This window comes from Bos javanicus, chromosome 2, assembly GCF_032452875.1.
Source record: "Bos javanicus breed banteng chromosome 2, ARS-OSU_banteng_1.0, whole genome shotgun sequence".
Taxonomy (NCBI): domain Eukaryota; kingdom Metazoa; phylum Chordata; class Mammalia; order Artiodactyla; family Bovidae; genus Bos; species Bos javanicus.
Genome location: NC_083869.1, coordinates 110,765,122 through 110,780,703, shown reverse-complemented (window position 1 = coordinate 110,780,703; position 15,582 = coordinate 110,765,122). Strand labels below are relative to the sequence as shown.

The 15,582-nt window shown below is 43.6% G+C and overlaps 1 protein-coding gene across 1 annotated transcript in view; it reads right to left on the bottom strand.

Moving 5' to 3' along the window:
- SGPP2 (sphingosine-1-phosphate phosphatase 2) overlaps positions 1-15,582 on the bottom strand; it is a 146,748-nt gene that overhangs the window by 87,905 nt on the left and 43,261 nt on the right. Inside the window, exon 2 of the mRNA XM_061386338.1 lies at positions 4,407-4,565. Within this exon, the coding sequence (XP_061242322.1) occupies positions 4,407-4,565 (159 nt within the window). The remainder of the gene's footprint in view (positions 1-4,406; positions 4,566-15,582) is intronic.

Sequence of the window (15,582 nt, the reverse complement as noted above, 5' to 3'; positions counted from 1 at the left end):
GTTAATAAATGCCATATGGGCAAAACTGAAATGCAATCATAGCAAAAATGCAATGGAACAGAACCTAGGGCAAGTTGTCTGAATGCTTAAAGCCTCAACTTCAACATCTCTTAAAAAAAAAAAAAAAAAACACCAACCACCAGTGAAGAGTCAGTGTAGCTCAACAGTGTTTTTCTAAGAAGTTTTTCTAAGAAGTGTTTTTCTTTTCTTGCACAAGAGGCCTTAGGGCTCTGGATCAAATCCACTTAATCCAAAGTGATTCTTTCTACATGTTAAGTTTCCTGATTGCCAACAGTCATGTCTCAGGTGCTGGCAGGATTAAATTAGGTAGTATATGTAAAGCACTAATACACTGAGTGTCCTCAACACATAATATGGCTTATTATTTGAAGTATTACAATCCCAATCTATAAAATGATAAAACGATGCCAACCCATTTTTATGAAGACCAAAAAAGACAATGAACATGGAAGTGAAGTGAAGTCGCTCAGTCGTGTCCGACTCTTTGCGACCCCATGGACGGTAGCCTATCAGGCTCCTCGGTCCATGGGATTTTCCAGGCAAGAGTGCTGGATTGCCATTTCTTCTCCAGAGGATCTTCCTGACCCAGGAATCGAACCCGGGTCTCCCACATTGCAGGCAGACGCTTTTACCATCTGAGCCACCAGAGAACATGGGGATGCCCACAAATGCAATTAACAGAGGTGGAATAGACAGGAGGAACAATTACAACTGTGATAAGAAAGCTGTTCATGTAACCATAAATTCTGTTAAGTTGCTTCAGACAATATGAGTCACTCCTAATATAACAAATTATTTTTAAAAGCGATAAAACCTGCTGAGACTTCATCCAATGACAACTGTCAAATTAATATGCAATTTGTCAAGAGATCTGGCACTCTTGAACATAGCTACCTTCCAAAGGATTCTGAGTTTGAGATAAGATGTTTAAAGTTAGGGGACTTCAAATTCTGTCCCTTATATAATAAACGTGTCTTCATCCTCACCCCTTAAAGAGGCAGCCACTAATTTAGTGATATCCCTTATAGGAGACAGGCTGCCACAGGAGAAAACTGATTGCCCAGAAGAATCTCACCCATCTCCATCCCAGGTGGCCTGAGTGGTAAAGAATCCACCTGCCAGTGCAGGAGATGTAAGAGACGTGGGTTGGATCCCGAGGTTGGAAAGGTCCCCTGGAGAAGGGAACAGTAACCCACTCCAGTATTCCTACTTGGAGAATCCCATGGACAGAGGAGCCTGGTGGGCTGCCATACATGGGGTCACATGGACTCAGACATGACTGAAGGGACTAAGCACTTAGCAGGCATGTCCACCCACCTCCCCTCCTGGCTCCCTGTAACACCATCAAGAATTTTCCTTCCCTCCACCCAGTTACAACAGTGGAGCCAAACCAAGCATCCCCCTTAATTATCTACACAACCGAGGACAGAGCAACCACCTTCCCACCTCTCAGCATCTGTCCCCTCCAAACCTCTACCTCCCTTTGCCCTTCCTTCCTTCCTTCCCTCCAACCCTCCTTGGACCCACCACTGTCTCTCCACCATTAACTGCCAAGAATGCCTCACTGATGCAAATTACATAACCCTCTACGTGGGTGCCTTGTGGATTGGACCATTCACTCATCTCTAAAAGCAAACAACAGGTTGCCAAAGCTCACAACAAATAGCACACTCAAAGGCTGCCCTTTCCTCTCTCAGGTGAAGACTTTACTTGCCCACTCTCTGACAAAAGACTCGTAATTCTACCTCAAGTCGGAAATCCTTTGAGTGCTCTGAAATCAGGACTCCAAAATGAAAAACCACCACCCACGATGACAATCAGAGTCCCATAACCACTGCCTCCTACAGGGTCTAAAGATCTTCCTGATCCCTCAAGAAAAGTTTTCTACCCTCAGTGGGCAAGATAACTGACCTCAAACTGACTGTACACAGTATAAGATATTGCTGGGTTATTAAAAATATTTTGCATCATTTACCACACTCAACTACCATAAAAGTTGGATTAAAAAAAAAAATCTCAGAAAAAGGGGCTTCCCTGGTGGCTCAATGGTAAAGAATCCACCTGCCAATGCGGGAGACATAGGTTGGGAAGATTGCCTGGAGAAGGAAATGGCAACCCACTCCAGTATTCTTGCCTGGGAAATCCCATGGACAGAGGAGCCTGGCGGGCTACAGTCCATGGGGTTGTAGAGTCAGACACATCTTAGCGACTACACAAAAATCTCAGAAAATAAATGACAAGAAAAGGAATGCAAGTACCATGGATCTTGGGTGCACATTCACATCCTGAGGAGTACTCCCAGCTCCCTCTCCTCCCCCAGCTGCTCTAGTGGACATCACCAGCTCTGCAGGAACAGAAGGCACTTCAGAAAGGAGGGGAACAACTGCACTAATGTTCATCTCTTCCAAGATTCTTATGCTTTTGCACGTTCTCATTGGATCATACTTCTAGACGTAAGCTAGATTTCAGAAGATGGCTGGCTGGGAGACAGAGATGGAGAAAGGAAACAGTGACTTGTAGAATGAGAGAGAAAAGGAGCAAATAATCAGGAAGAATTAGGGGCCAAATAATCCTGACCACCAGCCTGAGGGACCTTAGTTGTCCTTTAGGCCCAAGACTTCAAACCAGGCCTTGGAAGTCTGCATGTCAAGGATGCTTTTGTTCTGTTGGCATATAAAGCTTTTAAAATGCAAGCCTAGGACTTTCCTGGTGGCCCAGTGGATAAGAATCTGTGGGCTAAGGCAGGGGACACAGGTTTGATCCCTGATCTGGGAAGATCCCACATGCTGTGGAGTAACTCATAAGCCCATGCGCCACAACTACTGAGCCTGAGAGCCGCAACAACTGAAGCCCTAGCACCCTAGGGCCCACGCTCAGCAACAAGAGAAGCCACCGCAACGAGAAGCCCAAGCACTGAAATGAAGAGTAGCTCCCACTTGCCACTAGAGAAAGCCTGCACAAAGCAACAAAGACCCAGTGCAGCCAAAAATAAATAAATAAAAACCATATTTTAAACAACTGTAAGCCTTCATTTAAAGACTTCACAGAAAAAAGAGATCTGACAATCCCACCCTATTTTTCCTCTCTTGGGCACAGGTGGTGGAGAGGGGCAGCCACTCCCAGTGTCCCGAGATGCCTCCTCACCCACCAGCCCTCTCCACCCATCACTTCACTGTTTTATTTCTACCCCCTGCCTGTTGTAACATTTGCATTTATGGCTCCAAACAAGACCTCTCTCTCACTTCTTCTACAAATGAGAAAAATAAAGCCCCAGATGTGCAGCCACAGCTTCTTAGAACAGAGCCGCCTAAGAATCCTAGTGCCTTTACACATGACCAAGTGCTTCTGAAGCTCAGTTTTCAGGGTAGAATCTTGAGTTAAGGAAACAGCTGTGCTGGCAGCCTTGTTCCTGAAGCCACCCTCTCCTGGCTAAACAATCTTTGACCTAAGAATTGATCTTTAAGACTTTCACCTTCATGGACTCATCACTATGCATTACATGCTTATAGCAACCTGTAGATCCCTCCCACGTGTTGGCCATGCTGTGAATGTCTTCAGGATTATTCTGGGAGATGCACTTTATTAACACTGTTTTACAGGCTCAGGACAAGGGCACACAGACAAGTGCATTGGCTGAGCTGCACTTGAACCCAGGCCAATCTGATCCCAGGGCTTGGATGCTCACAGCACACCTTGCTACTCTCTCTCTCAATTAAAAAAAAAAAGAAAATCAGAATTTAGTCCTGAACAAAGTTCAATGATAGGGTCTGAAACAAAACATCAGAAGGGGCTCCACCTCTCTACCTGGAATTGTCAATGAGTTTCTGTATATAGGCCAGCTGCCCCCCTAATACTAGAAACTCCCTCAAATTAAAGCTGCCCTGCCTTATATGCCTTTGCGTCTAATCGGTATAGAGTAGTCACACTTAAAACCACTTGGAATTAAGTCAGGCTTAATACCACATCATGTCTTTCCTCTCCTAGGAATTCCAAGTGGTATTAGCCAACAGCTCCTATTTTCAGTTTTTGATCAAATTTTACTAAAAGGGGCTTCGTGAGAGGAGGCATTTTATGCCCCATCTTGGGTTCTGGGCTGCAGTCCGTGTGGTCACAAAGTGTTGGTCATGACTGAGCATGCACACATGCCCCACCACTGCTAGGATTCTCAGAAAGGTCATTTCTCTGAACATCATCTCTCTCCTCTCCTAGTCTTACTCACCCATAGCTTTAACAATGTTTTTCCTTTCATTTTCCCAAAGTAAACCAGGTAAAAATTCAGCTCTCAGTGATTTTTTAAAAAAGAGCAAATATGCAGAGAACTTGAATACCAAAGCAGATGGCTGTTGTAGAAACAATACTGGTCCATAAGTAATAATAATACTTACAACCCATATGATGGTCAGTCTTCTGGACAAATAAGGATCTATATTCCAGTGAGTGAATGGAAGGAATGTGATGTAGAACACTTCTTGTCCCAAAGCAGCTGAAAATCGGAACAGGTAATAGTAGAAATAATTCTTCACGACATATTTCTGTACATAAGCCTAAAAGACAAAAGTTAGAAGGCTCTGTGAGTTCACTGAACAGGTTACCATAAAGACAAGTTTTAAAAACCTCCTCCTGGGGACCTCTCTGGTAATCTAGTAGTTAAGAGTCTGAGCTTCCACTACAGAAGGTGTAGGTTCCATCCCTGATAGGGGAGCGAGGATCCCTCATGCTTCAAGCTGCAGCCCAAACAAAAACAAACAAGAGAACAACAACAAAACACCTCTATCTACAACTCATGGGGTTTCAATTGCCAAGTTGCTGCCTCCTTTTCCATTATTAATCACTGGTTGGCCAAAAAGCTTGTTCAGGTTTACATACGGTGTAATAGGAAAAACTGAGCGAATTTTACATTATCATTGTATCAACCCAATACCCAGTCATTATTGTCCGAATATTGAACATCTATCTATCCACCCTGATGTGTCCACACAAACACAGATAATGTTTTGTTGATATTGTTGTTGTTTAGTCACTAAGTCACATCTGACTCTTTTGTGACTTTATGAACAATATAGCCCGTCAGGCTCCTCTGTCCATGGGATTTTCCAGGCAAGAATACTGGAGTGGGTTGCCATTTCCTTCTCCAGGACATCTTCCTGACCCAGGGATTGAACCCATGTCTCCTACACTGGCAGGCGGATTCTTTACCACTTCATAAAATTAAAGTAGTAACATCCAAGACAGAAATATCAGGGGAAGACACACACACACAAAAACTCAAAGCCTTTCTCCTGAGTACACAGAAAGCTAGAAACTCGAGGTAGTGGAACTCTGTGAGAACACTGTGTGGGTCTATGACTGTGGTGGATTCCCAGGTGGCGCTAGTGGTAAAGAACCCGCCTGCCATCGCAGGAGACATGAGAGACCTGGGTTTGATCCCTGTGTCAGGAAGATCCCCTGGAGGAGGGCACAGCAACCCACTCCAGTGTTCTTGCTTGGACAGAGGAGCCTGGCAGGCTACAGTCCTTAGGATCACCAAAGTCGGACGCAGCTGAAGTGACTTAGCATGCATGCATGCTTATGATAGACAGGGGAATGGCCCCAAAGATGTCCACATCCTAATCCTTAGAATCTGCAAATATGTTACCTCATGTGACAAAAAGAGGTTTGCAGATGTAATTAATGATCTCGAGGTCGAGGGGTCACCCTGGATTACGTAGATGGATTCAAGGTAATCACAAAATCTTTAAAAAAACAGGAGGCAGAAGAGTCAAGTCAGAAACCCAGTTAGAATCTGAAGATGCTACACTGTTGACTTTGAAGATGGAGGAAGGAGCCATGATTCAAGGAATATAGGCAGCCTCTAGAAGCTGGAAAAAGTGAGGGAAAGGACCGACCCTCTGCTTGAGGCTCCTAAAGGAAGGCACCTTTGCTGATGCCTTAATTTTAGCCAAGTAAGAACCATTTGGACTTCTGCCTTCCATGCATTCTGTAGCCACAGAATAAACGAGTGTTGTTTTAAGCCACGGCTTTTGTGCTAATCTGTTGCGGCAACAAGAGATAGCTAATATGAAGACTTTAGAAAAATCACTTGCTGATGAATGTTTGTAATTTACCTTTTAAATGGGATTTGTTAAAGTCAACCCACTACAGTGAGAACCTAAGAAACAGCAAGTACACCTGGGCCTGCTAAAATGCACTCCCATTTTCTATCATCCTGGTAGTAGGCAGGGAGAAGAGGGAAGGAAAAAAAAAACTTAAGGATATTAAAACTGGAGTAAACAAACAATCTATTTTAAAATATGGTATATGTTCTCAAATTATGGTATAATTGTAATGAAAAAAACAAAAACAGTCACCCCAATAAATGAATCTAAACAATAGAATTTTAATGTTAATGAAGGTAGCTGTGAACTTCATAAAAATAAAATCAAAGTAAAAAACCAGTACTGAAAATGAGAAGGAAAAAAGGCAGCCCTACCACAGGATTGACTCTGTCAAGGGTCTTGTAGGTCTGGAGTTTTGGTTTGTTTTTACACAATGTCTGAGGTCCTTGAATCCTGGGGGAATTCAGAGAATAAGTTATATGCATTTATTTTGCAAATAGTCATTGTCTATGATGACTCAGAACTTGGGCTGCCAAGAATATTCAGATGAGCCAGGCATGAGGCCTGGCTTCAAGAAGCTCTTATCTGGTGGGGGTGGGTGGGTATCAAAATCTATAATTTGAGGAAATTAATTTTTAAAGGACCAATATTTTATTTGAAGCCTTGAAAAAGGCCAAGAATGCTTTTATACTTAAAAAAAAAAAAATGACCTTGGAAATTGCCAGAATATTAACTGTGCTAGACACTGTTGGCTACCTACCAAGTATGCATCACTTTCTCCTCTTTCTGAGGTTCCTGATTTTATTCCAGCATGTCTACCTCCCCTACAGAGCCCAGTGTCTCAGGCGGGAGTTGACACCATCCTTGGCTCCAGAGGTATATCTAGATTTGTGTAAACCAGTCACGGTTAAGTGCAAATCTTCAGCCTCAAAGCCCAGCGGTACATGGCACTATCTGTGAGAAAGTTATTAGTCAGGAGTAAAGTTACTCATTAGGAGCATACAACGTAAGCCTGAAGTTCATCTCTCTTTGGGGAGCAACTTCACTTCTAAGTGAATTCAAAGGAGAGAGAATGGATCCATCCTCAAGAGCAAAGACAATAAAGCACAAAATGAATTAAATAAGGAAGTGTATAGTTCTACCTCTCTGGCAAGATAACTATGGCTAGACGTGCAGAACGAGGTCAAGGGACCGTGATGAATACGTAAGTGACAAACTCCTCCCTCCTCCTCCTGTCACTCATTATCTAAAGTGAGGACTAATCTCTACAGACTCTGTTTTATAAATATATATCCAACAGGCTTGACCTTTGGCCAAATCCTGTGAAGAGGCCTTTTGTATGTGAAGATTAGTTATTTTAACGCACCAGCTGCCAGGTACACTTGGGACTCTCTCCTGCTTTGAAGCTTTAGGAGGAAAAACTTTTGCCAAACTTTGACAAGGGTCAAGCCCCTCCCTCATGTCATTTCACAGTACCCAAGGGCTTCCCTGGTGGCTCAGACGGTAAAGAATTCACCCGCAATGCAGGAGACCTGGGTTCGATCCCTGGGTTGGAAGATCCCCTGGAGATGGGCATGGCAACCCACTCCAGTATTCTTGTCTGTGGAATTCCATAGACAGAGGAGACTAGAGGACTGCAGTCCATGGGGTCAGAGTCAGAAATGGCTGAGTGACTAACACTTAAATAATAAACACTTAAATGTTACATGACATCATAAACAATCAGCAACAACCATACCCTATCCTAGAGACCTATCTGAGACCAAGTTCAATACCTTAATCCTAGTAAATAATGGAAAAATCCACCAAAGATGACAAAAAACTGCTTTAGTGTTCAGTCCAGTCGCTCAGTCGTGTCCGACTCTTTGCAACCCCATGAATCGCAGCACGCCAGGCCTCCCTATCCATCATCAACTCCCGGAGTTCACTCAAACTCATGTCCATCGAATCAGTGATGCCGTCCAGCCATCTCATCCTCTGTCGTCCCCTTTTCCTCCTGCCCCCAATCCCTCCCAGCATCAGAGTCTTTTCCAATGAGTCAACTCTTCACATGAGGTGGCCAAAGTACTGGAGCTTCAGCCTTAGCATCATTCCCTCCGAAGAACACCCAGAGCTGATCTCCTTGCAGTCCAAGGGACTCTCAAGAGTCTTCTCCAACACCACCGTTCAAAAGCATCAATTCTTCAGCACTCAGCCTTCTTCACAGTCCAACTCTCTCATCCATACACGACCACTGGAGAAACCATAGCCTTGACTACAGGCACCTTTGTTGGCAAAGTAATGTTACATGTAACTAATTAATATCTTTAGGCATGCTTTCTACAATCTCTTAGGAACTATTTTTTGGTGGAGAACTGAATCCTCTCTAAATCTTAGAAACAAAAAGCAAAAGTGAAATTAAAAATATCAACATGTATATGAAGTGAAGTAAAAGTCCCTCAGTCGTGTCCAACTCTTTGTGACCCCATGGACTATACAGTCCATGGAATTCTCTAGGCCAGAAAACCGGAGTGGGTAGCCTATCCCTTCTCCAGCAGATCTTCCTGACCCAGGAATCAAATCGGGATCTCCTGTGGTGCAGGATTCTTCACCAACTAAGCTATCAGGGAAGCCTCCAACATGTATATAGGGCAGCCAAAGGAGTTTTTAGGTAACATCTCTATATGTAACTAAATAGCTAGAGAGCTAATATTTGCCTCCAAATTCTTAGGAATTATACATACTATAAATAATTAAGTACTTGTCTTTTCAGAACAAGAATCTAAGTTTCCCTTGTAGGAGATCACAGTGTGTATCACTTTAATATATCTCTGTAAAGAAGAATTTTAGTTCCAGGGTATGTGTTGGTTCCACTGGGAACAATCAGAGGGAGCAGAAACTGGGGTTAGAGAAAGAAACAGTAGGTAAAGTGAATGGCAGAGAGAAGAGAGAAAAACTGACAGAAAATCAAGTCCCGGAATGAAACATCTACATTCTACGTAACTGGCCACACACAAAGGGCTTACATCCCAGGCAGTGGGGCTGCATTTCTGGGGCCCAGACTCAGGAGGGAGGCAGTGATTAGCACCCAATTTTCTAAACAAAAGATCAGGACAAGCACTGAACATACAGGTGGGTGAAGAGCTATTTTTAGAAATAAAACATCTCTTAGTATGCCAATCATCTGCCTTAAAGAAGTTTCTAGTAAACAACAGATGATATGATGGAAATTACCCATATATCCATCATTACTAACTGTAAACTGTCACTGAAATTCTCATTTTGTCTGTTTCACCTATTGATTTATTTTCCTGAAAATGAAAGAAAAAAATGTTTTTGCAGGAGCAGGGAAAAATACATGATCTCAGTCTTTCAATGCCATCTTTCCCTTTTGGTCACACATTCCTCAAATGCACATTCTCCTAAAATGGGGGGTTTGGTAAACTAATGTTTGGAGGGGAACAGCTGCTCTGTTTTGCAGGTACCAGAATATTCTGTGTTCTCTGCAAGGCTGCCTTCAATGGATAACTAAGTCAGGACAGTGAGACAGCCATACAGCTTCACCCCAAGATGAAGACAAAGAATGCTGCCAATATTTGACTTCTTGACTTAGCTTTGCCCCTAAAACACCTGAATGGTGTTTGGTTTTCCAAACACACACACAGTCCTAAATGCAAGGAAAAATGGCCAGGTCAGCACCACTGACTGTAAGAAGGGCTGACCCAGACAGCAAAGAAGTGAATGTCCAGCAGGCTTGGCAGCTGGCCCAGCTTCTGAGATTTCAGAGGAGGAATACAAGAAATAGCTTTTGGCCAAAACAATGCATGACCTTGGGGAAGTCAATTTGCCTTTTTGAAACTCAACAGCCTCAAATGCAAAGGATGGAGTAGTTTAATTGGCTTTTAATATACAAAAAGAAAATTCTGTCCATGGAATTCTCCAGGCAAGAATACTGGAATAGGTAGCCATTCCCTTTTCCAGGGGATCTTCCTGACCCAGGGATCTTACCGTGTGAGCCGCCAGGAAAACCCTAAGTAGGGAAGTGCCCATTAAATAGACTGTTACCCCAGGACGTATTATACAAAATGATGTAAAATTGAAACTAATTGGTTGAAAGTGAGGTGGGGCCCAGGGAACCTCTCTTTCAGCTCAGACACTACCTCACACCAAAGCCTCCAAGTTTTTCTCTGGAATATTCCCTCAAAGCAGTTCAATAATCAGTTTGAAAACCACTGACCTTAATCTCTTCCTGACCTCATATAGCTAACCTCCTGTAACGAAACTCTGGCCTTGACTATACAGGCTATAAACATTCTGACCTTAAGGTCTTCAAAGGACTTGATAAACTCTGCACCAATGTCATTGAAGGTCATGTGAATTATCTCCATTTTTTTTTCTGATTAGAGTCGTAAATGTAAGGATTCTTCCAAAGGTCAAGTTTGAGATACTACTCTATCTCAACACAGCCAGAAGAAGTTCACATCCGGGGAGGGTAATATCTGAGGCTCCACATGGCCTGTATTAAACTGGAAGCAGTAGAAAGAGCTCCTTCTCCTTGGCTGAGAGATCAAATCTCTACAGAGTACAGCACAATCTTCCTTAAAAATAACTTTAGGACTCAAAGCTTTTCTAGAAGACACCAAACAGCAGCATTTCCTTCAACATGGCTTTGCTTTAGAGAAGTTTTACAGACCAATGAGAAAGAGGCAAGAGAGTCCAGAGCTAATAGACTTGGAGGGAAGAGTCCAGAAAAGGGGAGGGTGCAGAGCCAATAGTTAGGCACATGAACTCTGGAGGCAGAGTGTCTTGGATTAAATCCAGGCTGCTCCAGCACTCACTACCTGAATGAGCATCTCCCAAAGGCCTCAGTTTCCCCTTCTGCAAGTGGGAATAACAACAGTACATACCACATGGAGACACTGGGAAGATTAAATTGGAGTGTGCTGCTCTGCTATATGCCAAGCATCAGGTCAGAGCCAGGTGGAGAAATGTTGCTCTAAGACCTACTTGATGGCCATGAATGATGATGGTAGCAGGGAGGATTTCCCAGAAAGCATTTCTCCATTCTAACACACACGTGACTCACCTGGATCTTATTAAAAATGCTGACTTTGATGCAGTTCACCTGCGGCAGGGTTGCGAGTTCTAATGGGCTCTAGGGTGATGCAGATACGGCCAGGTTGCCCACCCATGGACCACACTTTGAGTAGCAAGGGGCAAGGACATTCCCAGTGAAGGGTTTTTAAACCCAGATGGAAGGTTCTCAGGTTTAATTCTCAGTGTTAGAGGAAGCCTCAACTGGAGTTTAAGAGAGTAAGAGAGCATGATCAAAGTGACAGGTAAAAATGCTGGTGACAAACCAGAGGGAGCAGTTCGTGAATTCCATGGAGGATCCCACAGCAAGCTGAGTGCAGGAACTGAGCCCTGGTGTGCCCCTCAACCACAGGAGGTACTGACGGGAAGGGCACGAGGAAGAGGCATCCCACCGAAATAGCAGTGGATCAACCGACCCACTGACAATGCAGAAAGAAAAGAAGCCGTCCCAGGCTCCCTGCCTTCATCTGAGAAGGGTTTGCATAAATTCCTGGATGACAAATTCAAAATTAGTCAAAGAGCTCTGAAGCATGAAAAACATTCCTAACCTCTCAGACCATCACAGAAAAAGAAATCTCATTTCCCTAAAAAGGGCTCTTGTACTACCGTTTGCATCCTGGCTTGGAGACAAGGTTCTCTGGCTCTGCAGGCCGGAGTATCTGTCCTTATGTTCTCTGCTAAGACAGAGGCAGCACTTTTTTACTTTTTGAGGAAAAGATAAAAACTAAGACGAGAGGGGTTGAGAAGGAGAGGGTAAGATGAGAGAGTACCATGGAAACACATACAATACTATATGTAAAATTAGATAGTCGGGAATTTGCTGTATGATGCAGGGAGCTCAAACTGGTGCTCTGTGACCACCTAGAGGGGTGGGATGGGGTGGGAGGTGGGAGGGAGGTTCAAGAGGACGGGCACATACGTATACCTATGGCTGATTCGTGTTGATATATGGCAAAAAACAATATTGTAAGTCAATTATCTTCCAATTAAAAATAAATAAAATTTTTTTAAAAAGAGAGGACTTCGCTGGTGTCTTTACCACTGAGCCACTGGTGTGGCTCAGTGGTAAAGAATCTGCTGGCCAATTCAGGGGACACCAGTTCAATCCCTGATCCAGGAAGATCTCATATGGTACGGAGCAACCAAGCCCATGTGCCACAACTACTGAAGCCTGAGTGTCCTCCAGCCCATGCTCCAGCACCAGAGAAGCCATCGCAATGAGAAGGCCACACACAGCAACTAGAGAGTGGCCCCCACAACTAGAGAAAAGCCCACGCAGCAACAAAGAACCAGCACAGCCAAAAATCAATAAAAATTATTTTAAAAAAACCTAAGAGGAGAGTATTCCATTAAAATCAATGGTTTTGGGAATTCTAAACTGCTTTTTTAACCCAACTTGGGAAAGCCTTTGTCATTTCTAGTTACATCTTCTATACATTCAACCTACACACGGATTCTTCTCATCAGCTCCCGGGGGCTGTCATCTTGGCATCATTTTCCAAGGTGGGAACCACTTCATGTGCTTGCAGTTTTGGGAGGCAAGGGACATCAGCCTGGTCTCCAATCTAACAGTCATTTATGGAGACTGGGGCCTCCGGAGAAACACCTTCCATGGTGGGAGAAGTGTCCTGGAAGGTAGGCAATTCGGAACTAAAACTCTAGCCTTGCCCACGTTCTGCATGTGCGTCCTCAGTCGTGTCTGACTCTTTGCGACCCCATGGACTGTAGCCCACCAGGCTCCTCTGTCCATGGGATTCTCCAGGCAAGAATACTCTTGTGGGTTGCCATTTCCTTCTCCAGGGGATCTTCCCAACCCAGGAATTGAACCCCCATCTCCTGTGGCTCCTAGCACTGGCAGGCAGATTCTTTACTACTGAGCCATGAAGTAATTTCTAATCTAGAGCCTAGAGATGAGGAAGGGCAAATCTAAGGAACTTGACACCTCTTCATTACAGCCTGCACTTTGCAAGGTTTGGGTCTTGCTCCCTGTCTCTAAAAGCCTAGCTTTGGTGGACATGTAAGAACACACTGCAGAGATGGAGCATTTGTAAAATAAACACTCCAAGTTATTATAAAACAGCAACTGGCATGTTAACACGCCAAGTACAAACCAAGCAATGCCCTCCTTTTTGTTTTAACTGAAAGTGGCAAATCTTTTGCAGAGGGAGGCCACATCTACACAGATCATGTATTCAGTGCTTAGACTTTGTGCTCAGTCACTTCAGTCGTGTCCGACTCTTTGCGACCCCACGGACTGAACCTTCACCTGCATCTCTTGCACTACAGGCAGATTCTTTACCACTCAGCCATTTTACACTTTAGGGATGGAAGATTGACAACAAGTGAGATTATTTCGTTTAGCAATAAGCACTATGATGAAATGAAAGCAGGATTAAGTGATACCAAATGATATGTGTGTGTTGGGGGATGCTCTCCAAGGAGGAGACATTTGAGCTGAGCCCTGCATCGGGAAATGAGCTGGTTCCTTTGGGGTCCAGGGTTAGAAAGACCACTTAGCAAAAGGCCCCAAAGGAGGAACCAAGCCTGTGTGCCAGGACATGGCAGATGAAAAAGAGAGAGAGGAGATGAAATTAAGAGCAGAAGCAAGATCAAGCTAAGGTTTGGCATCTTGGCTGAGAATAACAGCAAGTCCCTGAAAGGTTCCAAATAAGAATTTCATTATTTGAACTCTGACAAAACTAAAACAAGCTTTGGCTCTGAAGCCAAGGGAAAAAGCCACGCTTTAATTCTTTTGTTTTTAATTTCTTAAACTTAGTGGAGAAATATTAACTAGCAGTGCTAAACTTAAAAGCCACTGGGGGTGGAGTCGCATTGTTTGCCCAGTGGGGTAGATGTCCATTTGTTTGAATTTCCATCTCTTTCCTAATATGCTTCCATCACTTTTAATTACTCTTTTTGTTTTTTTTTTCAGTTTAGGAAATCAAGACTTTGCAACCTCCAAAGAAAATTAAATGATCACTCAGGAAGCCTAAGGAAGATTGACAGTGTCCCTTGAAGGGGAAAACAGAAGGGACAAGAATGCATGAGGGTGTCCTCTTTCATCTTGCAGTTGAGACAGAATTACGAGTTGGGTGATCTGAGATGTCGTCTCCGTGCTCGGGTGATTAAAATTTCACGATGGCGAGACTGAAAGTCAATTAAAATGGAAGGACAACTTCTTCGAATAAAAGAGCTTGAAAGGGAATGGCACACTAATCACTTTCATCTGCTTCGTTGGCATTTGCTGGGATCACTCAGTCTGTGTTCCAGAACAAGAGGGAGGCTCAAGAGAACTGAACTGAACGTGGCTTTTATTTACAGTGGCGTTTTCGTTGTAGCCTTTCCCACAATTTGAGCTTTGCTTTCCTCTGGACCATCCATCAGATTTCAGCTCCTCCTCTGAATGTTCGATAATTTCTTTCTCTTTTCCCCAGAGACCAGCTCTCATATCGGGCACCATCAGGAAGGGTGAAAGGGACAAGGATTATTAAATTCTGTGAACCAGGGTGACAACAATGCTCGACCTGAACCTAGAACTGGATCTCACAGCTCGACAAAATGCAGCCTCGTCATCGCTGTTAGAACTGTGCCTGAAACACAGAGTATCTGCTGAGGACCCAAATGTAGGATTGAGAGAAAGAGAAAAGAGAGAATGAGAGGCGAGGACAGCACTTGGCAGAGACCAGAGACAGGGCCTCTGCGAGGAGAAGTCCCTCCACAGTCAGTAAGAGCAACCAGAGTCGACACAAAGAACAGAAATCACCACTCTCATTTTTAGAGCGGGTGGGAGAACCAGCTGCCTTTTAAATTCTCAGAATGTCTTCAAAACAACTGTTTTGCAAAACAGTTTGGATCTGCTAAAACCTGAACCACACTGTGCCAAACATTCTTCCATTTAATTGTTAAGCCCTGGTGTGTTCAGGGAGATTTCTGATGCAGATGTTTCTCATTCATTTATATTAACTTATCAAAAGGACATTTGGACGAGCTATAGGATGTTCAAGAAGGAGTCATAAGCTTGGGTTTGTTAGTTTTAATGCAGGAATTCTACCCCCTACCCAGATGCACATACTCAGAACTCAGAACTTGGAAGGACTGACTCAGTTCTGCCCTAACCTGGCAGCATGAACTCACCCACTCCTAATTCCCTTCAAGAAACATTTGCTAAAGATTTATAAAGGCACCACCAAAATATGGGTAAAGGCGGTCAAAGATATAAACTTCTATTTATAAAATAAATAAGTCATGGGGAATTACTGTTCAGCCATGGTGACTACAGTCAATAAGACCATCATTGCATATTTGAAAGTCTGCTGAGAGTAAATCATAAAGGTTTACACCACAAGGGAAAAAATTCTGTATCTATGGGTGGTGATGGACACTAGTCTTACTG